Source organism: Hibiscus syriacus, unplaced genomic scaffold (genome assembly GCF_006381635.1).
Source record: "Hibiscus syriacus cultivar Baekdansim isolate YM2019G1 unplaced genomic scaffold, ASM638163v2 tig00110403_pilon, whole genome shotgun sequence".
NCBI classification, from domain to species: Eukaryota; Viridiplantae; Streptophyta; class Magnoliopsida; order Malvales; family Malvaceae; genus Hibiscus; species Hibiscus syriacus.
The window spans coordinates 858,831-880,448 of NW_024062723.1; the positions used below are offsets into that span (position 1 = coordinate 858,831).

The following is a 21,618-nucleotide window of genomic DNA, read 5'->3' on the forward strand; positions in this document are numbered from 1 at the left end:
CTTTTAACCATTGAAATTTACAAAATGATCATCTGATTCTTTATTATGTTCTAAATTCGTTCTTTTCTATTAAAAAATTAACGATTGTAACTTTTAATAAGGGACTCGACAAAACAACACTTTATAGTCGAAGCATCATTTTATAACTTTTAATAATCAATAGATTTAATAAAACAGTATCTATAGTTAGGGGACCATTTTTGTACTTTACATTTTTTAAATTGTTTTCTAAAATTCATTTTGGACGTTGCACCTCTTTGAAATATTATCTCAGTTTTTCCATTTCTTCTGTTCTTTAGGAGAAATAACATTCCAGGAAAAAGTTTAAGAGAGCTCCATAAAAAGTATATTTTAAAGGGCAAACAAGGAGATCCATCTCCAAACTAGCATGCCAACTTGTAATGATATCGAATCCGATCGGACTCTCTCACGTAGCATCGACGATGCAGTCTTGATTCGAGTACATTTGGTAACCGGAAAAAAAACGACGATCACAAATCGACAGGAAAGCTTAACGTCTACAGCAATCAAATGGTCTAATTTTACATAAAAATGAAACTATAAATGAGGATCCCATGAAAATTTACCAGGATTCAATGCCCAGACTTATGTCTACAGCAATCAAAATGGTATATGCACATCACAAATCAATTCCGAAATAAATAAGAGGAGCAAATATCTTCTGATTATTAGCCTCCAATGGCCTTGCTGGTGCTTAGAAACAATCCTCCACAAACATTGAAAATCACCCTAAAGTTAGTTGGTCATACCAGATTTCGCTCCGGAAAAAAGATCGAACGGAATCCCTTCATGTATCATGCAGGAGTAGAATATTACTTGCCCAGAAGTCATCTTGCAAAGGCTACTCGTCCGGACTGATTATTATCCCGTTAATGTGATCCTCCTATGTTGAGAACCGGCAGCATATGATAATCTTAAAGGAAGTCATGTCCAGTTTCTTGAAGAAACATGAACTTAAGGGTCCTAATGATTGATTGCATAAGAGATTATGTACATTATAAAATGCAATAATCATTACAAGAACTGGAGAATGATGGGTGGTCGTCTTCACTGGAATATCATCCAGGGAATACCCGTCGTAATCAAACTCATTTTCAGCTGGTGCAATGCCTTGTTGCTGCCGGAAAATCGAATTTTAAATGTAAGTGAATATCTCCATCGGTATGTAAATAAAAGAGAATAAAAAGAATTAACCTGTTTCAGAAGAGCACTCATGAGATCTGCTTGTCCAAAGTGATCGATGAATAGATTGTCAGGGTTTACATCTGCAACACTCTCGGTCTTGACCCGAATTGTATTGTCAATAGGAAGGGAGTTGAGATGCTGATTAACATTTAGTGGATTCCCTGGTTCTGTACTATCTCCTGCTGAGAACATCGCCTTGCTTACAACGATTCCACTCCTGTTTTGTCTGTTCATTTGGCCTGAAGTAAATCCTTGTTGCACTAGAACCGATTGCGAAAGATCAAGGTTGCCTTGAAGAGAGTTCGAATGCCGAGTGTCATCGAATGCCACTCCTACATTCTGTAGCTCCCAGTTTTGTGGTTTATGTTGATTCAAGTCATCAAATATATCATAACTTGGCATGAATCCCACTGATCCTCTATATTCCGAGTTAAAGTCTTCCTGAAATGTCCCTTTCGACGTACGACCAGACATCCCCGGTGTACTTCCAAGAGGGAAACAATTACCAGGTAGTTCTGAAGCATGATTCATGGGGTAATTCAACATCGAAGAGGTCTGCGAAACTGGATTATTACCAGGGGCTCGGATATTTGCTCGAATACCATTTTGTGTAGAGACATTGGAAGCAATTCCATTTGATATTATAGGCTGCCCCACGGACAACGGAAGCCGGGGAGCATGAGCAAATTGTGGCTGACCCATCTGCATCAATGCTGAGTTACTTTGGCTACTTTGCACACCATGAGAAGCAACTTGCATATTTATCAATTCCGAGTTATTTTGGCCACTTTTCACACCATGTGAAGCGACTTGCATATTTATGTTTCCTATTGATGTTGAAGTGGTAAGCTGCTTTGGCTCCATAGTCGTTGGAATTGCATGAAGTAAATTTATATGCTTATTGTTATTCATAAGTTGTTGTTGCCCTTCTCCAAATCTTAACTTCGGGTTTTCGAAGCTAAAAATGTTTCTTTGGTCAACAAGGGGCAAAGGTATGCTCGATTTAGCAGTTGAATGACCAAGCGCGGCTGCTTGGAGTGTGGCGAGACATTGTGCAGGAAGTTGACCACCGGCAGCAAGAGCTTGAAGACCAAGCCCATTGACTGAAGATAGCGGACCAAAAGTTTCTTCTTGAGGATTCATAAATGAATTATTCAGGTGCGGTGATACCCCACTCAACCTTCTAAGATACAAGCGATATTTCTGATCACAAAAAAATGAAGTCATTATCATCAAAGAACCAAAGAAATTTTCGATTTCTGAGAATCATACCTGAAGAAGAAAGTTTGTGTATATGTACCATACCTGAAGATGACTGGCAACATTTTCTCTGGTAAGGCCAGGAACATTCATCAACTCCAAAATTTTCTTCGGGACAGCCTCTGAAGAAGAAGATCAAACACCATGGATGGGTATGAAAACTGAGCGTAGCAAATATGAAAGAAGAGAAACACCAAAACATCGACAGGCCAACCATACTTGAGTTTATATAAACAACGTAATATACTAATATGACAACGAAACTTGAATACGTCACTTAGATTTAATCCATGCCAACCAAGGAAACGCACTTCAGCTCAGATTCTTGAATTATTTGCTAAAATGAGCATACTGTAGTTGACACTAAGACCCGAGTCGAATAAAATGGTGCAAAAGTATAAAAGACTTCCACCAGATTTCAGAAAATAAACACTATCACTTTATGCATGCTACTATGATGAGAAGATGGAACATTTAGCAAGTATACATCAGCAAAATGAAAGAAATGGGTAAAAGACTCGTACTGTCAATGCCCAATTGATTAACTGCTGCAACAAACTGTTGATGGAGCTCAATGGACCAGACAACCCTCGGCTTCTTTAGTGTGGATGTATCATCTCTATCCTCGGTTTCATCTTCGTCATCCTTCCTCCTTTTTGAGCTTTTCCAATTTCCTTCATTAGCCGAGGAAGAGTAATCCGCCTCTTCAGATTGTTTTTGCTGCTGATCTCCTTCTTCTACACTTCCCGATTGCTCCAAGTCCTTCGACCCATTCTTCCTCTTCCGAATGACATGCTGCCATATGTTCTTCAGTGCCTCGATACGAACCGGTTTGATTAGGTAATCACAGGCACCATGAATAACACCCTTCATAACGACATGTTTTCCATCATCTGCCGACATCACTGAAGAAAATACAAGTCGGAATATGAAGCTGGAAAGTACTCCAAACCCGATGAAATGGTCGATCCATGGTGACAAATTTCACGTCAAACATATATGATAAGAGTGCTTACTGATGACAGGGAGATCCATCTCCAAACCAATATGCTCAAGAAGTTTGAATCCGTCCATGTCCGGCATATGAACATCACTGATGACGATATCGAATCCGTTTTTGTTCTCACGCAGGATAGACAATGCAGTCTCGGCTCGATTGCATTTCGTAACTGAAATAAAAATACAAATCAAACCGATCATCCGTCAAATTGTATAAATATCAACCTCTTAGCTCCAAACAAAGCGAATCCGCAAATCCACAAGGAATAAAGAAACTGGAACTCCCTAATGTTTATACATATGCACAAATCAAAGCAAATAAATACTTCAAGCAATTTGCAGAAAAATACGCTATCTCAACTAAGTTACAAAAAAAATCCCCAAATCCAAGAAATGGTCATCGACAATTCATGTAATCGATATGTCATTGAAAATCCATACCGGAAACAGAAAATTAGCATCTTAAACACGGAAATTAGTGATTAAAACGAAGAACTAAAGAAAACCAAGAAAGAAAATTGTGATTTTACCTTCATACGAACAATTTCTCAGCATCTTCTCCAAGATTATGAGACATGTCGGATCATCATCAACAACAAGCACACGGAGACCAGCAGGGAACTGATCTGGAACTGAATCTACTGCTTTCCAAGCAGCACTTGAGCTAGTAGCAGTCGCCATGGGCCCCTTTCCACCACTTGAAAACCCGATCCGAAACCAGAAAACAAGGGGAAATTTTGCAGGAAGATGCTGGGTTTCACATGCTTAAACTTGAACTAACTCGTCAAGCATTACAACAAAAGATTGATACTTGATACCCAGAGTTGAAAATCCAAGGATAGACGGTATGCCATTGATGCCTCAATCGTGCACATCATGAAGAGCCGGAAAGTTCTAGGTCACCAGCAGTTGGTCATGGAGTGTGTCGAGCAGTTAGGCTGCATGTTCAAGGTCTTTCACGACTCTTTTTCATATTGTACACCATGTCCACTGGTGTCCGCTGTTACTTTCTTGCCAATAAAAGAACTTTGACAATTGCAGCCTGATTTCAAGGCGATCAAGAAGAGAATCGAGGACCTAATTACTCGAGACTATCTCGAGAGGGACAAAGATAACCCCAAAATGTTCAGGTACTTGGCGTGACGTGGGCTATACTAAATTATCCTGATGAAAGGGTGACCATTTTGCTGCTGCAAATAGCTCGAAACAGTTAGACGAGGTCGGTTTGCAGCTAAAGTGGCATATAAAGATCAATAAGATGCCACCAGATGAGTTGCTTTTGATGATTTTGCTTAGCAGGAGCTGAGATGCTTGTACAGAAAGAGCCAGGTTTGGCCAAGTTGTAAAATTCCGAAACCAACCGGAAAATTCGTAATCGATCCCGTAATACGGTCCGGCACGGCAACGGACCATCTTGTAACTGGTTTCATAGTACTGCAAAAAGCACAGTTCATGACTTCAGTTTGATGCTTCTTGTTTTGTTCCACCAAATGGGGGGAAATGTGTAGTTCTATGTTTTGTATATTTTAAAAGCTTTATTATGATTGTAAGTTCATTGAAATATTAGGACAAAATGAAGATTTGATTTATGTTAGATTTTTGGATAAACTGATCGGTACCCGCGTTTCCAATTTAGTCATCGAATTAAAATAACATTTTATTTTCGTCACTAGTTTGATTTCTTTTTCATTATTCACAAGTCCTTGTACTATTTTTATTTAGGGTAAAGTATACAAATGGTCCCTGATTATAGGATGATACTTTGGTAAGCCTCTCGACTATTAAAAGTTATAAAATGATCCCCCGACTATAGAGTATTACTTTGTTAAGCCCCTCGACCATTAAAAGTTACAAAATGGTCACCTGACTATTCATTATATTCCAAACTCGTCATTTTCTGTTAAAAATTTGACGACAACCTAAGCTGGGCATTATCCTGTTGACTGTGATATGATAAAATTTGATCACAAAATCTCAAACGACTATCATATCCCAGTCATCGTGTTGACGTTCAGTTCAGACAACAGTCAATTTTTTTAGCGGAAAAGGACGAGTTTGGAACATAATGAATAGTTGAATGATCATTTTGTAACTTTTAACAATCAAAAGACTAAACAGAGAAACACTTTATAATCGGGGATCATTTTGTAACTTTTGATAACTGTGAGATTTAATAAAATAGTATCCTATAATCGAAGGACCATTTGTATATTTTACCCTTTTATTTAAAATTTTTAGTCTTTTTCAGTTTATATTCAATATTTTAGTCCATGTATATTTTGCTACTTGACACTCTATCTATTTTTGGGATTAATTTATACATAAATTATTTATTTTTTTTAAAAAAAATTCATATTTTAGGATTTTTTTCAATTCATCGACATCAAAGTATTTTCTTTATATTTAAATGGCATAGAGATTGAGAAGAAAAATAAATAATATATCTCGATTTCGTGATGATAAGACAATGGAAATTATAGATCGAACTACAATAATATTTATTATTTGATTTATGTTTTCTCAATTTGGACGAGATTTCAAGGAAAGACAAGTTGAGAGGAAGAAATATGAGAGAAGGAAAAACATATTGGTACTAATTACGTCGTAAACAACGGTTGACAACAGTCAAACAACAATAAAATTGTGAAGAAGGAAGGAGGTAAACGTAAGATTTTATATTAAGAGTTGAATTTATGAAATTTTAAGAGAACTATACGTATAAAATAATGAAATAATTTTATTATAATTTTGAAAGAATTTCATACAATATTAGAGCACCATCGTATACGACCGGAGTGCATGCATGCATGTTTAGGGTTAAAAGTATTTCATCGTTCCTCCTGCACTGCCTCTCCTCCTTTCTTAACTTCAGCATTAAAATCGGCTTTAGCCGATTTGACAAAACGAGACAAAATCGTTTGACTCACTGGCGAAGACACAATTTTCGACACAATCTCCGGACTTATGACACCGGCTTCCGCCATTTTCATGATCGGAGTGAACAGCATTATCTCGTAATCGACCTCTTCCTGCTCCGGCGAAAGCGCAACGCGATTACGATACTTCGCTTTAGCCTTGGCGATGTACTCGTTCAACGACGCCGTGGTATCTGGCGACGCCGCCATTTTCTGCATGGCGTCGCGAGATATGAAACCGGCGTCCACCATTTCCATCATCGGAGTGAAGAAAATAGTGGAAAAGAACTGTTCTTCCTGCTCCGGCGAAAGCGGTCCATCGCCATCCCTTGCGCTGGTTCGAGCTTTCTCGATGAACTGAGCCAGCTTCGATTTGGCCTCGGAGGATGACACGACTTTCCTCAGCACGTCGGGAGCTAATAATCCATCGTCCGCCATCTGCATCAACGGCGAGAAGAACATCGTCGACAAATACCGTTCTTCCTCGTCCGGCGACATGACGACATCGATGTTGTCTTTCGAGCTGAACTTAGCCTCCGCGATGAATTTAGCCAACCGTGTTTGAACATCGGGGGAAGACGCAACCTTCTTCGCGTCATCGATCGTAATTAATCCGACGTCCGCCATTTCTAGCATGGGTGTGAAGAACATCGAGGAGAAGAATCTGCCTTCATGCTTAGGGGAAAGTGCTCTATCAGGCACGGAGTCGGTTTTCTTTGCCTGACCGGAAGTCGTACCGTCAACCGTGGTGCTAGCATCTCTGACGAAATCTTTTATTTCCCCGTCGTCGTGTCCTACCACGGAATGGATGGAAAGTAGCAAGGCAAATGAAAGTATAACAAAAGTAATCTTCGCCATGTTTATTTTTTTTTTATTTCTTAAAGCTTAAACTAAAAGAAGAGAATTATCGCCGGTGGTGCTTGAGGATGGAGATGAGCCGGAATTTAAAGAGCTTGGGATGAATTATTTTAGGCGAATTTAGGGTCTCGTTGACTCGTATAGAGATTAATGACCACTCACATGTAGGGTAAAGAATAAATATACTTTTTCTCTACATTTTTTAAGATTAGGAGAGGAAAAAGTACTTAAAATTTGGGTAAAATAAACAAATGGTTTATGAATATAGGTTACTGCTTCATTAAGTCCCCGACTATTAAAAGTTATAAAATGATTATTCGATTATAGAATGTTGCTTTATTAAGTCCCTCGACTATTAAAAGTTATAAAATGATCATTCGACTATTCATTATGTTCCAAACTCGTTATTTTCCGTTAAAAAGTTAGCAGTTGTCTAAGTTGGACGTTAGCATGATGACTAAGATATGATAGTATTTTGAGATTCCCATATCAAATTTTATCATATCACAGTCAGCAGGTCAAAGTTCAGCTCAGAACACCGTCAAATTTTTAACGAAAAAGGATGAATTTGGAATATAATGAATAGTCAAGTGACCATTTTGTAACTTTTGATAGTCAAGGGACTCAATAAAATAACACTCTATGATCAGAGGATCATTTGGTAATTTTTAATAGTTGAGGGATTTAATAAAGCAATACCCTATAGTCGAAGAACTATTTGTGTACTTTACCCTTTATAATATACATTTTTTAAAATCAAATTATTTTTAAAAATATTTTAAATAACTAATATATAGTTTTATAAAATTAAAATATCTATAAAATAATAATTCATAACTTGGAAAATTTAATCATGATCATCAATATACAATATATTGATAGATTCTAAATTGTATCACTTAATTTTTGTTATTCATGTTTTCATTATTATAATTTACAAATTTTTATTGAAGTTTAATTTACTTCTATTGTAGTTATTCCATCTTTATGATTGAAAATTTTTCTTTTAAAAATTATGAAATACTAGTATTAATTTTTTTCTTGATTTTTTGAAAAATAACTCATAATTTTGAACTCTCTTTAATTTCTCGATGATAAAACATTTTATTTCAAATCATAATGGTTAAGATTCACGTCGATTTAGATATTATAAATCAAAGTGATTTGGAGTTTTATAAATTTAGGATTTATGATTAAATTATGAATTTTAAAGTGATTTAGATACGACTTAAATTGAGAAAGTGATAGGAAATAATGAAACAAGTTTGTCAATATCTTGAGTGACTGGCGAATGACAATTGCTACTGTGACATAACATTAGAATATAACTTTAAAACTTCCAGAGGAAGAAAATAAAATAAAGAAAAAGAGAAAATAATATGGATGACACATGTATTTTATATTAATAAAAAATTGTCTACATTAGTCTCTGTAACTTTTATGTCATAGTTTCGATTATGATTTAACATATGAGTCACTAAAATAGGAGTAAATAAAAAATTGAGTAATTTACATGTTTAATATCTAAATTATAAGTTTTGATCCATTTTAGTACCTAAACTTTTAATTTTTTCAATACAATGCGTAAAGTTTAGTTTTTATTTCATTTTAGTACCCGCCGTTAAAAACTTTAGTTTTTATTTTGTTTTAGTATCCTGTTCAAAATTTAAAGTTAAGTTTTGAAAAAATTGAAAACTTAGGTATTAAAACGGGTCAAAATTGATAGTTTAGATATTAAACACGTTAAGTTTTTAACGAGAGGTACTAAAATGAAATGAAAGCTAAACGTTAGACATCGAAAACAAAAGAATGGGGTTAGATGGTTGGACGAATAAGTTTCTCGAGACAGCTGTGGCATTGAAAGCAATGTCCACCTCCACACTAGAGAAGAAGTTTGATGCTTTTAGGAGATGGGGTTTGTCTGACCAAGAGATTCATCCGTCGTGTATGTTGGTTTCGGTGGACAATATCATGGATATGATGGATTTTCTTGTGAACAAAGTGGGCTACAGTTCTACTCTCGTCGCCAAGCAATCCAGTATTTTTGCTCGGAGCTTAGAGAAGAGGATTGTCCCAAGGGCTTTGTTTGTTCGAGAATTGTTGTCACGAGGTTTAGCCGACAGTGTCAGATTCTCTATGGTGTTCGATTCATCGGAGAAGGATTTTCCTTAGGAGGTATGTTAACCGTTTCATAAACACACAACCCCAGCACTTGAAGCTATACAGAGAAAACTTTAACATTTCGGGAAAAAAGAACGAGAAGTGAGTTAGCATAGGCTGCAACATCCCTATTTTAACACTGGCATCCTTAAGATGTGGCATCCAACATGTTTAGGGTTTAAATTTTAACACTGGCCGTGGCCTCCGTTATATATAGGGTGTTAAAAATATTCAACCCCGTTGACCCGACCCTTCGACCCACTGACCCGGCTAAAAAAATACCTGGTATTTATTTTGAAAATGCCCAATTTTTCAAGTAGGGTACCCGGTCGCTAAATTTTTCATGTTTTCGGGGTGGGCCGGGTCAAAAAATATTTTTAATCGAGTACCCGCCGACCCGATACTCGATTTATATATTAAAATTTTATTTATAATTCTCAAATTATTTCATTATAAAATTCAAAATTCTTAATTTCTTAAATTTTACCAGAATAACATTTCAAAATCTTAATTTCTTAAAATATTTCACATTAACATTCTAAATTATTTTTTAAAATATTTATTTTAACTTCAAAACATTTAAAATTTAATTATATTTTTTATTTTTGTTTTTAATAAATTTTATTTTAGTTATGTAATTTGAATTTTTAAACTTTATGTGTGAATTATATATTATAGACTCTTAAATTTTAAAATTTTCTATATAATTTTTTTAAAATAATATAATTTAAAGAAAAAATTATGAATCGGGTAGCCGAAAATACATGTATATGAATTTTATGAGTATTTAATGTAATGGGTCGGAACACGGGCCGACATTTTGGTATTCGAAAATTTCTGGTACCCAGATATAATGGGCCGGGATACGGGGCGACATTTTAGTACCCGAAAATTTTGAGTACCCGATTTTATACACCCCAACTTATGTCACACATTGGTATATTTATGCCGTGTTCATGTCACATAATCATATTATATTCAATGCTATTAAGTAAAAAATTAATAATTTTAATGAAAGATAAAAAATGTTTAAAAAATATCAAGAAACATAGGCATCGAATTTCAACCACAAAACAAAGGATAAGATGATGTTTGATGTGCGGCATGCAAAGCTTTGGTTCTTCAAAAGTAAATTTTGAAGGATATAAATAAATAATTAGGGTTAAAATATTTTTGGGTAAATTATACTTTTAGTACTTAAACTATCAGTTTCGGTTCGTTTTAGTACTTATACTTTCAATTTTTTTAAAATCATACTTAAAGTTTAATTTTTATTTCATTCTAGTACTCATCATCAAAAACTTTAGTTTTTATTTTATTTTAGTACTTCGGTCAAATTTAATGTTAAGTTTTGAAAAGGTTAAAAATTTAGGTATTAAAACATATCAAAACTAATAGTTTAGGTACTAAACGTGGGTACTAAAATGAAATGTTAGGCATAGTTTTAAAAGGTTTGAAAGTCTAGGTATTAAAATAGATTAAATTTAATATTTTAGGTACTAAAGGAATAATTTTCTCAATATTTTTATACTAATTTTTTTATATATTAAGAATTTGTGATATATAAATTTCAACACATTTATATAATTCGATATTGTATCATATGTTATATAGGGTTTTAATTATCAGGTAAAATGATAAATAAATCTGAACGTTATTACTTCATTTAAATATTTGGGTAAACTATGAGAATAATCCCTTTTGTCTAGGGTCTGTCTGACTTTGGTCATCAATTTAAAAATTAAGGGTAAATGGTTCCTAATATTATCGGTCTGTCCAATTTAATTCCCTCTGTTGTTAACACTTAACGAACATGAGACATAGCTGAGAGACTAAAATCGAGTGGGAGTTAACGGCTGAAGGACTAAAATTAAACGAAACGATAACGTTAAATACTAAAATCAAACGGATCGATAACGCTAGGGACCATGTATCCTTAATTTTTAAATTGATGACCAAAATCGATCAGACCGAAAATAAATGTGACTATTCGTGTAGTTTACCAAAAAAAATATTTTTGTCACATTTTTCACTCCAACTTTTTTATATAAATTATATCTTAATTCAAGCTAATTAACTAATATATTTGTTTAATTGAATTTAAAAAGCTTAAAAGTCACATTTATCCCTGTAGTAAACCTAATTTATCATTTTCGTCTCTATATTATTATCGCATTAATTTAATCCTCAAAATTATTCAATTGCATCATGTTATACCTTACACTTAACTTAAAACCCTAAATTATAAATTCTAAGTTAGAGTTTAGATTTAGGGTTTATAGGTTATAGGTTATGATGTTATGGTTTAGGATTTATAATTTAGGTTTTAAGTTAGGAGTAAGGTATATAATGATACAATTGAATAACTTCAAAGACTAAATTGATGCGAAAATACGATAAAGATGAGAGTGATAAATTAAATTTAACAAAAGTTGCCATTAAAAAATTTTATCTTTTCATCATCAAAACCTACGTGTCCAGTATGTGATATTTTGTGGTACTTTATTTTATTTAGTTCATTAAATTTTAAAGAAGATATAATATAAAACACCTCCTTTTTTGCCACGTTTTTATTTAATTATATTTTTTTGGCCACGTTAACGCAAAGCAGCCAAAGTCCTAACCAACTTTCCACCATTACTTACTTCAACTAATTCTGACTATTATTTTGAATAAGTGTATTAAAATAAAATTAAAATTTAGGTATCATTTAATTTTTTTAAAGTTTAGGTACTAAAACGGATCAGTACTGATAATTTAAGTATTAAAATGGATTAAAATTGATAGTTTAGGTACTAAGCACATAATTTATCCGATAAATTAAGATAAGAGTTAATTCTATCCTACATCATTGAATTATTGTTTAAATTTTAATTAATCTTTAAATATTTAAACGATATAATTCAATTTTAAAATTAGCTATTTCATTGATAGCTTACATCTAATATGATGCAAAAAAAAAATTATGATAAGTATATATATTTTAAAATTTTATTTGTATTAAAATTAAAATTTAAACCTTAGTTTGGGAACATCATGTGGAATTAACCTTTTTTAACTTCAATTTTATTTTAGGTTAAATTACGTATTTAGTACTTAAACTATTATTAAATTTGGTATATTTTAGTACTTAAACTCTTAATTTTTCAAATTTATATCTAAATTTTAATTTTTGTTTTATTTTAGCACTCGTGTTCAAAATTTAATGTTATTTTTTGAAATTTTAGGTACTAAAACGAACTAAAACTAATAATTTAAGTACTAAACGTTTTAAATTTTTAACGGTGGATACTAAAATGGAACAAAAACTAAATGTTAGGTATGATTTTAAAAAAATTAAAAGTTTAAATATTTGATAATTTAAGTATTAAAAAATATCAAAATTGATAATTTAAGTAAATAAACAGTTTAAGCTTTATTTTATTATTTTTCCTCTCCCCCAATCTATTTGGCGCGTATATAAACAACCGACGCATTAAAAAACACCGAAAAAGAAGAGAGAGAATGATCAAACAAACGGCAAATTACTTGGAAAAACTGAAGCTGAGAGAGAAGGTGAAAGAAAATTTAGACACCCCCAGAAACAGCAGAAAAAACTGTTTTTTTTTCTTGTTTGTGTAAGAAAGGAGGAAAAGAGGGATAACGGAAGGTTGGTTATTTTCTCTGTTTTTTCGTCTTCTATATAGGAAATTAGACATACGCATCCATTTGATCGAATTACAAACAAGGTTATTTGTGGTTGTTGTTTGTACGTTTAATGGAGCGGAACCCAGAGTCCGATCCCCAACCGGAATGGACTGCTCCGGGATCCGAAACGGGGCTCGAAGGTAAATAGTACTCATGAAATTTTCGTTTTCGGATTTGGGTTTTTTTTTGGATTAGTTTGCTTATTTATGTATTTGATAATGTACGATCTGATATGGGGTTTTCGTTTGAGATGTAGAGCCGGTTTGGAGGTTGGGATTAGAGGGAGGGTCGGAATCATACCCGGAACGACCAGACGAAGCTGATTGTATTTACTATTTGAGGACTGGGTTTTGTGGCTATGGTTCGAATTGTCGGTTCAATCATCCACGTGAACGTGCTGGGGTAATACATATTATTTGATCGAATTATTGTTTTTTTTATCACGAATTCATGATCTTTGGAGTGATGGGATTTCGAATTTTAGGGTTAAGATGCTAAGTTTTCTTTTCCGTGTCTGCAATAGAGTAATTGGGAATCGAAATTTTAGCACAAGTTTGATGATCATATGTTTTGATTGGTGAAAGAAATGTCATGGTGATAATTGCCTTAGGTTATGGGAGGTGGAAGAAGCAGTGTCGGAGAGTATCCGGAGAGAGCAGGCCAGCCAGTTTGTCAGGTACTTTTTGTTTAAACTGTTCGAAAAATTCAAGATATGTATGCCGAAATAGTATGCAATAACTTGCGTTGCTTAATTCTTGTAGATAAAGGCAAGTTAATGTCACTTTTTTTTAAAGGATAGAGTTTTGGTTTTATGTTGTTTATGGCTTTTGTTTTCATTGATTTGTAGTATTATATGAGGACGGGAGCATGCAAATACGGTGCTTCCTGTAAGTACCATCATCCTAAGCTGGGAGGTAGTTCTGTGCCACTGAATTATTTCGGATATCCATTACGCCTGGTTTGTATTACCTGACATTAACATGAAATTTAGATGCGTATTGTTAAGTTTGCATATAATTTGATCAATCTTAAGAACAGGGTGAAAAGGAGTGTTCATACTATGTAAAGACCGGGCAATGTAAATTTGGTGCAACATGTAAATTCCATCATCCTGCACCGCCAGCTATGCAGGTTCCAGTACCATCTCCAGCACCACAAGTTGCGCCTGCACCTACACCAGTTCCTTCTCCAAGTGTGTATTCCACAGTGCAGTCACCATCTGGCCCTTCCTCCGAACAATATGGAGCTGTAATGGCAAGGCCTCCACTGATGCCAGGCTCCTATGTGCAAGGCCCCTATGGTCCTTTGCTACTTTCCCCAGGTGTTCCAAGTTGGAATCCGTATCTGGTAGGTTTTATTCAGTTCCCTCAACATTTGAGTATACTGTTAAATTTTTATGTTTGTAGTTCTTAATGCGCTTGATGCAGGCACCTGCCAATCCTGGTACTCAACCCACTGCTCGATCAAGCTCAACTTTTGGGGCAACACCATTATCTCCTTCAGCACTTGCCTATACTGGATCTTATCAATTTGTATCATCCAATTTTCGGCCTTCAAGTAGTATTCAAGAGGATGAGTCTTTTCCAGAGAGACCTGGGCAACCAGAATGTCAGTATTATATGAAGACTGGTCGTTGCAAATATGGATCCTCCTGTAGATATCATCATCCACCAGAAGTGTTTGCACCAAAAGATGTCATCCTCAGCCCTCTTGGTCTTCCACTTCGTCCCGTAAGCACTTCATAAATTTTCCTAGAAATATTATGATGCTTTATACAAGATTGATTTAAGTTTGGTACATAATACCGGTCAATGATTGCTCAATTGCTTTTGCAACAGTTGATTATTTCTGTTTTTCTTTGGCATCTATTGGACATTCACATAACTAGAAGCTTGTTGTCTAGTATGTATTAACTTTTTTAGCAAGTAAGCCTCATTCTCAATATCCTTTCATTGGACACAGTTTAACTATTTGTTTCCACTCGATTTTGTAATATATTGGGTGACTAGCATGGCAAACGTCATCTTATGCCAATTCTTGGAGTCTTTAACTTGAACTTTGTTCTAGGAAAACATGTTTTGGTTATATGTACGGCAGATAAAGCAAAGCTTGATGAAAGGGAATGTGTTCGCTGGATTTTCTGAGGTTATTCATGTTAATGTATTCATACATATACTTGTAGCTGAAAACTGCAAAAGTTTGAAGAAGCTACAACGGAATCTGTTGCTTTGGTCCTGGTGTATTAGCTTCCTTTCTTGGTTTCCTTCTTCCGATGTTTTTTAAACCGGGCTATTTAACATTAGGACATGCTATCATCTCGTTACATGAATTTCTGATTATGTTTTATTCTATGGTTTCTTTTCAGTACATTAGCTGTGTGACATATATTGAGTTGTTTCCTCATAAGCCATTGTTCGTCTACTCATTTCATGTGTTTTCTATCAGGGTGCACCACCTTGCACTCACTACTCGCAACATGGAGTGTGCAAGTTCGGAGCGGCTTGCAGGTTCGACCATCCTATGGGAATGTTAAGTTACAGTCCATCTGCGTCTTCTCTTGCTGATATGCCTGTTGCCCCCTATCCTGTTGGATCCACAATAGGCACTCTAGCTCCTTCATCCTCATCTTCGGATTTACGACCCGAAGTTCTTTCAGGGTCTAGCAAGGATTCTGCTCCAGCCATAATGTCATCATCGGCGAGCGCTTCAAGTGAATCGGTTGGTCCAGTTTTCTCCAAAGGTGCACCTGTTCGTCATTCACGCACACAACAGAGCAGTCGGAGTTCTGCCCCTTCTACTGGCGGTGGCAGCGACGAAGACAGTGAGCCACATGCTTCAAGCTAAGAGAAAGGAGCAACCACCTCAATCCTGTTTTTTTTTCGATCGAGGTCATGGTTCCATCATTATATTTTCTTGTAACTATCATAGGATATATTTCATCTCAAATAAGCCGGTGACCAAACCGTAAAAAATTCAGCAAAACCCTATACACCATGCTATTGAATAACCACCGAGGAACCCGCATTTACATCGGGGAGAACCGAGTCAACTCATCCAGTTTTCCAAGTCCATAGCATTTGTTTATGGAGGAAACAAATATAGGATCCTTAGCATTCTTCCCTCAACATCATCTGTGTTGTTCACCCCCATCATTCTCGGATTTTAGGTTCAATATCGGGACGAGTTCCGGATTCAGCCTAGAAAGGAACTTGATTGCCTTGTTGCCCCTAACCCCACGTTTTATCTGTGGTGGATGTGAAGAAAATAATTTATGAACAAACTCTCAACGAAAGTCATACATATGTATGGGCGTAGATACATACATAATCATGTTGTGAAAATGGACATGCTTTGACATTGTTTGGTACATCATTTATGTGAATTATTTTTCACTGTAATGTTTTCAGCAGAAATTTGGAAGGATGAGGGGAAATGAAAAGAAAATTATGTTTATGCATGTATGTTATTGTCATTAATCATTCTATAAATATTTTAAAAAAAATAAAAGAAACTTGTTTATTTATTTTCCTATGATACAATTAAGATAAATTTTTTAAAGGTTTAATACTTGAGTAAGTGTTAAAATTATATCATTTTTTTCGAATACGTGCGTTTGATTCTTTTTGCAAATAGGTGTTTTTGATTCATTTTAATACCGAATAACATTGTAAATGTTGCCATTTTAGGCTTTAATTTTCCCCGTTAAAAAACATGTCACAATATGATATTTTAAAAAAATTATTTAAAAAATAAAAATAAAAATTATATATTAAAAAAAATAAAAATTTTAAAATAACTCTAAAACTTTAAAAACTTTCATTTTAACCCTTAAATAATATTAGCCATCGCCTTTTGTCGTCGACGAAACTCTGTCCATCCTCACCTCCCTCGTGACCAAAACTCTTATGAAATTGTGATCGGTCGACCTCACCTTCATTTTGAGGGTTTTTTTTATAATTTAAGAAAAGTTAATATTTTTTTTTATAAATGTCATAATATTTTAATATTTTTTAAAAAATAATTTTTAAATCACAATATTATGATAGGTGTCACTTAAAGGAAAATAAACGCCGTTGTCAACCTAGACACTTAAAATGATATTGTTTGTAACGTTAGACATCGAGATGAGTAGAAAAATACTTTAGAGGCACTTATTCAGAAAAAGTAATATAGTTTAGACATTTATTTTGGTATTAAGTCTTTTTTAAAATATAAAATAATTATTAAATTTATCAAAAGTTATAAAATAATTATATATAAATAACTAGTAAATTTTAAATCAATAAATATTATGTATAATTCTTTTTATGATTGATAAGTTTTATACTTTTTACACAATTTTTTTTTTAAGTTTGAGTTGACAAATAATTTTTTTGACTAAAGGTTTTAGATTTATTTATAAAATAAATATCTCGACTAGCCCTAACAAAATTAGTGGATAATTAATTTTCTTATTTTTTTAATTTCGAATATTTTTATTTCTTTTATATTCTAAATATTCATCGATTAATTATTTATTTTTAATGCTCGGATAATTAATTAGTGGATATATATATATATATATATATATATATATATATATTTCCCTTTTATTTACCTTCTCTCTATTTTTTGGGATCGAATACCGTCCTTAGTTCTTAAACAACATAACATGTTCTTTTGTTCTTCACTTGTCGATCTGTCCGGAGTGACGCGATCTTTGTCTTCGACATGCACTTGAGATCGTGTGAAGCTTAAGACAGGAAAACACTTGGTAAAGTTTGAATTTTTCTCAAGGGAAACAGTGATTTTGTGAAAAAGGGGGTGAAAGTAGGATGACGTGGAGTAATTCTTGAAGAATTGTGTTAAAGCTTGGGTTTTTAAATCTAGGTTTCCTTCTTGGGTTTCGATTATGGGTGGTGGTGGGGTTTTCCTTGTTTCGGATCATCAGAGAAGGAAGAGACTAATGGTGGGGCTCCATTAAGAACTGAGCAAGAAGGATTCAGCTAAAGATGGCTCTGTTGGACAGTCTCATCATGTTAATAGAGTTAGTTTGGGTAAATCAATTTCATTCTTTTAGCCCAATTTTGCTTCTGTTGATATGAATTTGTTGGTTTTTGATCAGCTGTTTGAATATGTTGGTAGCTTGATTTGATGAACTTATGGGGGGTGCATTTGATTGAATTATATGGCTTATGGATTTATCTATAGTTTTAGCTTTGAGTGTTGGTTTTGTTGGTATACTTGTTTGAATTTTACCCTATCTGGAGGGCCTGAGGAATAGTTTGAGAGATCTGGTTTTAGTTTTCGATACATAGGTTTTCGGATTTTGTTTTAATTTATTGTTCATCCATAATTGTGATGTTAAGGTAGAATAATGCTAGTAAATGCATTTTAAGTGAGAATTGGAATGTTCCTGCACATGTTGTAAGAATGTAGTGAAGTAAATGGTCTATAGAGGTTTCTCATTTCACTTTGATGTTAAACCGAGCATCGAATTTATAAATTTTGAATCGTATACAATCATATCGAAGAACTGTATAACAGTGCAAAGTTCTAAAGTTATAAGAGAGACCGTCTCTGTTTCCGGATGACTCAGTTTTATAGCATTCATACTCTCTTTTACTCTTTATGGTCTCAATTATGGGAAAACGGCATTTAAGTTTTGTTCTGCTCCTTTAATTGTTATTCTAGATATCTTTCTTCTTTCATCTTATCTGGTTTTGTGATTCATTATCTGAACAGAAAATCAAAATCTCGGAGTGGTTCTGATTCTAAAATGGAACCTGCAATATCTAAAAATGGACCGACAGAAAATATTGCGGCCCAAACATTTACATTTCGAGAGCTTGCTGCTGCCACAAAGAACTTTAGGCAGGAATGTCTGTTGGGGGAAGGTGGCTTTGGACGTGTTTACAAAGGTCGTTTGGAGAGTACAGCACAGGTCTGTAACAGCCTTGAAACAAATGCCAATCTCTGTGTGTTATAAAATTTCCTATTTTATGGGATTGTACTCAAGTTGTTTGCTTTGTATGATAGTCTTGGGATCCGAGTGATGTTAAATGCTCATTTGCAGATAGTTGCCGTCAAACAGCTTGATAGAAATGGTCTTCAGGGAAAGAGAATTTCTTGTTGAAGTTCTCATGCTTAGCCTCTTACACCACTCGAACCTCGTCAACCTGATTGGTTATTGTGCTGATGGCATTTACATGGTAAGGATGCCCATCTTTTGGTTTTCATGTTACTTGCACTCCGCTAGCCCTTGCGTTAATTGGTCCGTCAACATAAAAATGAATCACTTAGTAAATTGCACCGAGTTTGTAGTGTTATTACCAAGTTATGTGTGATGAAGCTGCTTGGTCGACTTTGGTATAACACCACCTCCTTATAGAGGTTTAAGAGGCTATTAAGAGTTAATACCTTTTTAGTAAGATTTTTGAGATTTGAAGAATTATAATGCAGGTAGAATAATTTTTGTTCGACAAACTGTTTTTCGTTACTGATTTCCTTAACACCATTTTTAGCTCCCTGAAAGATGTTTGGTATATATTTTAATGCACTGCCTAGCCATTAGGTTGATGCTGAATTTCGCTACATGGTGTTCTATACTACTGCTAGATTTGCTAGATATAAATGCCGATTGGTAACATGAATTAAAGATAAAATGACCCCCTCTTTCGTCCCTATTTATCTCTATCTTTTGTCTACTTATGTGTGTCGAATAAGCACACATAATGAAACTATTTCTATGTATCTGGACATCGGAATTTTAGTATGAATAAGTATGAATAATAAGCAATCAATAAGGTTACAATTCAAGAATCGCAATTTTGGTGGACCACAAATTTTTTTAATTTTGTTTTTAGATCTTCCACGGGCAAGGAACCTCTGGGCTGGAATACAAGAATGAAGATTGCAGCTGGTGCAGCCAAGGGATTGGAATACTTGCATGATAAAGCTAATCCTCCCGTTATATACAGAGACTTAAAATCATCGAACATCCTTCTTGACGAAGGCTACCACCCCAAATTATCCGATTTTGGTCTTGCAAAACTGGGTCCTGTTGGTGACAAAACCCATGTGTCCACTCGTGTGATGGGCACTTATGGTTTTGCTCCAGAATATGCAATGACTGGCCAGCTCACTCTAAAATCTGATGTCTATAGTTTTGGAGTCGTCTTTCTCGAGCTTATCACAGGGCGCAAGGCCATTGATAGTATGCGTGCTCCTGGAGAGCAGAATCTCGTTGCATGGGTAGGTATTTTTTCTTTTCAGCTGTGCCATAGTTCAGACATTAGAGATTACTTCCGAAATTTATTGCTACTTTGACTTAAATCAAGTCATTTTGTGATTCTTTTCTCTCTTGTTAAAATGGGGCTCTGTAGGCACGGCCACTTTTCAAAGATCGTAGGAAGTTTCCAAAAATGGCTGATCCGCTACTACAAGGTCGTTATCCAATGCGAGGACTATACCAAGCTCTTGCAGTTGCAGCGATGTGTTTGCAGGAACAAGCTGCTACAAGGCCTCTAATAGGCGATGTTGTGACGGCCGTTACGTATTTAGCCTCACAAACCTATGACCCGAATGGACCCAGCAATCAAAGCAACAGGGTCAGTTCATCAACTCTGAGGCTCAAGGATGATAGGAGTATGCCAGATGGGTTGGATAGCCCCGGTGGTCGTGGACAGCATGGTTCCCCCTCTACCCATAGAAATTCACCTGATTACAGGAAGAGGCATCATGCTAGAGATTCGAGCACCGGTGCATTGTTGGGTAGGAATCAAGCTGGTGGGGGGTCAGGGAGAAAATGGGATTCAGATGATTCAGAACGACAAGAATCTAATCGAGACAGCCCTGTGAATGCTGTGACAGCAAGGGAAACGCCACATAATCGTGTTCTTGATAGAGAACGTGCTGTTGCAGAGGCCAAAGTATGGGGTGAGAACTGGAGGGAGAGAAAACGAGGAAACACAATGGGGTAGCTTTGATGGTACAGATGATTGATGCTACCTGAATACTATTCATGTCATTATGCTCTTCCAATCAAAGGCATCATTTATCGATTTAAGGGTTGTCACCGGAAAAGAAGAAGACTTCGAAGATAAACCATCCCCATATCTACCCACAGGAAATAAGTTGCATTTTTCTAAGTTGGGCTGTTGTTGCTTGTCCTATGGTTCGAAACCGAATGCTTCAGTTACATGGTTGAAGGAAGAACACAGTTAAAAGAACGGATCGAGAGTAGTTAATCGATTTGGAGAATTCACACAGGTAATCCGCAGGCAAAAACAATATATGCAGCATGTTAATCTATGTATTTATTGCGTGTGTATTTTTTTTTTCTAGTTTCCTGCTACAAGAGATGTTGGGAAGATGGTCGTAGTTTTGCCATATCATTGTTGGTCTTGTCTATGGAAAACTTACTAGTTTTGTGTGGATATCTATCTCATCAGTCTTATCGTTGAGTCCGACTATCGGACTCATAGGTTTGTGTCATGTATGTATATCCAATCGATCCTTCTTTCTTCTTTCGGCTTTATACAAAGGGGTTTCA

The 21,618-nt window shown here is 34.9% G+C and overlaps 2 protein-coding genes, 1 long non-coding RNA gene and 1 pseudogene across 3 annotated transcripts; 3 read left to right on the forward strand and 1 right to left on the reverse strand.

The window, feature by feature from the left end:
• Nucleotides 1-519: 519 nt before the first annotated feature.
• LOC120123770 (two-component response regulator ARR2-like) lies at nucleotides 520-4,300 on the reverse strand. The gene is made up of 6 exons (XM_039142597.1): nucleotides 3,996-4,300; nucleotides 3,483-3,635; nucleotides 2,991-3,371; nucleotides 2,512-2,588; nucleotides 1,216-2,409; nucleotides 520-1,138 (listed from the first exon to the last, which is right to left on the reverse strand). The coding sequence occupies exons 1-6, from the start codon at nucleotides 4,144-4,146 to the stop codon at nucleotides 905-907; spliced, it is 2,190 nt and encodes a 729-aa protein (XP_038998528.1). The 5' UTR covers nucleotides 4,147-4,300; the 3' UTR covers nucleotides 520-904.
• Nucleotides 4,301-4,340: 40 nt separating this feature from the next.
• Nucleotides 4,341-4,829, forward strand: LOC120123829. Its single transcript, XR_005516222.1, has 2 exons — nucleotides 4,341-4,416; nucleotides 4,507-4,829. It is a non-coding gene; the product is annotated as an uncharacterized LOC120123829 (long non-coding RNA).
• Nucleotides 4,830-12,908: 8,079 nt separating this feature from the next.
• On the forward strand, nucleotides 12,909-16,465 carry LOC120123772 (zinc finger CCCH domain-containing protein 34-like). Its single transcript, XM_039142599.1, has 7 exons — nucleotides 12,909-13,225; nucleotides 13,342-13,487; nucleotides 13,696-13,761; nucleotides 13,933-14,043; nucleotides 14,124-14,432; nucleotides 14,513-14,815; nucleotides 15,531-16,465. Exons 1-7 carry the CDS (start codon nucleotides 13,156-13,158, stop codon nucleotides 15,927-15,929), a joined length of 1,404 nt encoding a protein of 467 aa, XP_038998530.1. The 5' UTR covers nucleotides 12,909-13,155; the 3' UTR covers nucleotides 15,930-16,465.
• A 1,611-nt stretch (nucleotides 16,466-18,076) lies between these two features.
• LOC120123914 lies at nucleotides 18,077-21,348 on the forward strand (annotated as a pseudogene).
• Nucleotides 21,349-21,618: the final 270 nt, after the last annotated feature.

What these genes read in the sequence shown, in the direction of transcription:
- LOC120123770 (XM_039142597.1), bottom strand. Translation starts at nt 4,146, where the DNA reads ATGGCGACTGCTACTAGCTCAAGTGCTGCTTGGAAAGCAGTAGATTCA. An exon ending in GATGGATCTCCCTGTCATCA is followed by an intron (nt 3,372 to 3,482) that starts GTAAGCACTCTT and finishes TATTTTCTTCAG; the next exon opens with TGATGTCGGCAGATGATGGA. An exon ending in TGAGTGCTCTTCTGAAACAG is followed by an intron (nt 1,139 to 1,215) that starts GTTAATTCTTTT and finishes ATTTTCCGGCAG; the next exon opens with CAACAAGGCATTGCACCAGC.
- LOC120123772 (XM_039142599.1), top strand. Translation starts at nt 13,156, where the DNA reads ATGGAGCGGAACCCAGAGTCCGATCCCCAACCGGAATGGACTGCTCCG. An exon ending in CAGGCCAGCCAGTTTGTCAG is followed by an intron (nt 13,762 to 13,932) that starts GTACTTTTTGTT and finishes ATTGATTTGTAG; the next exon opens with TATTATATGAGGACGGGAGC. An exon ending in TCGGATATCCATTACGCCTG is followed by an intron (nt 14,044 to 14,123) that starts GTTTGTATTACC and finishes TCTTAAGAACAG; the next exon opens with GGTGAAAAGGAGTGTTCATA.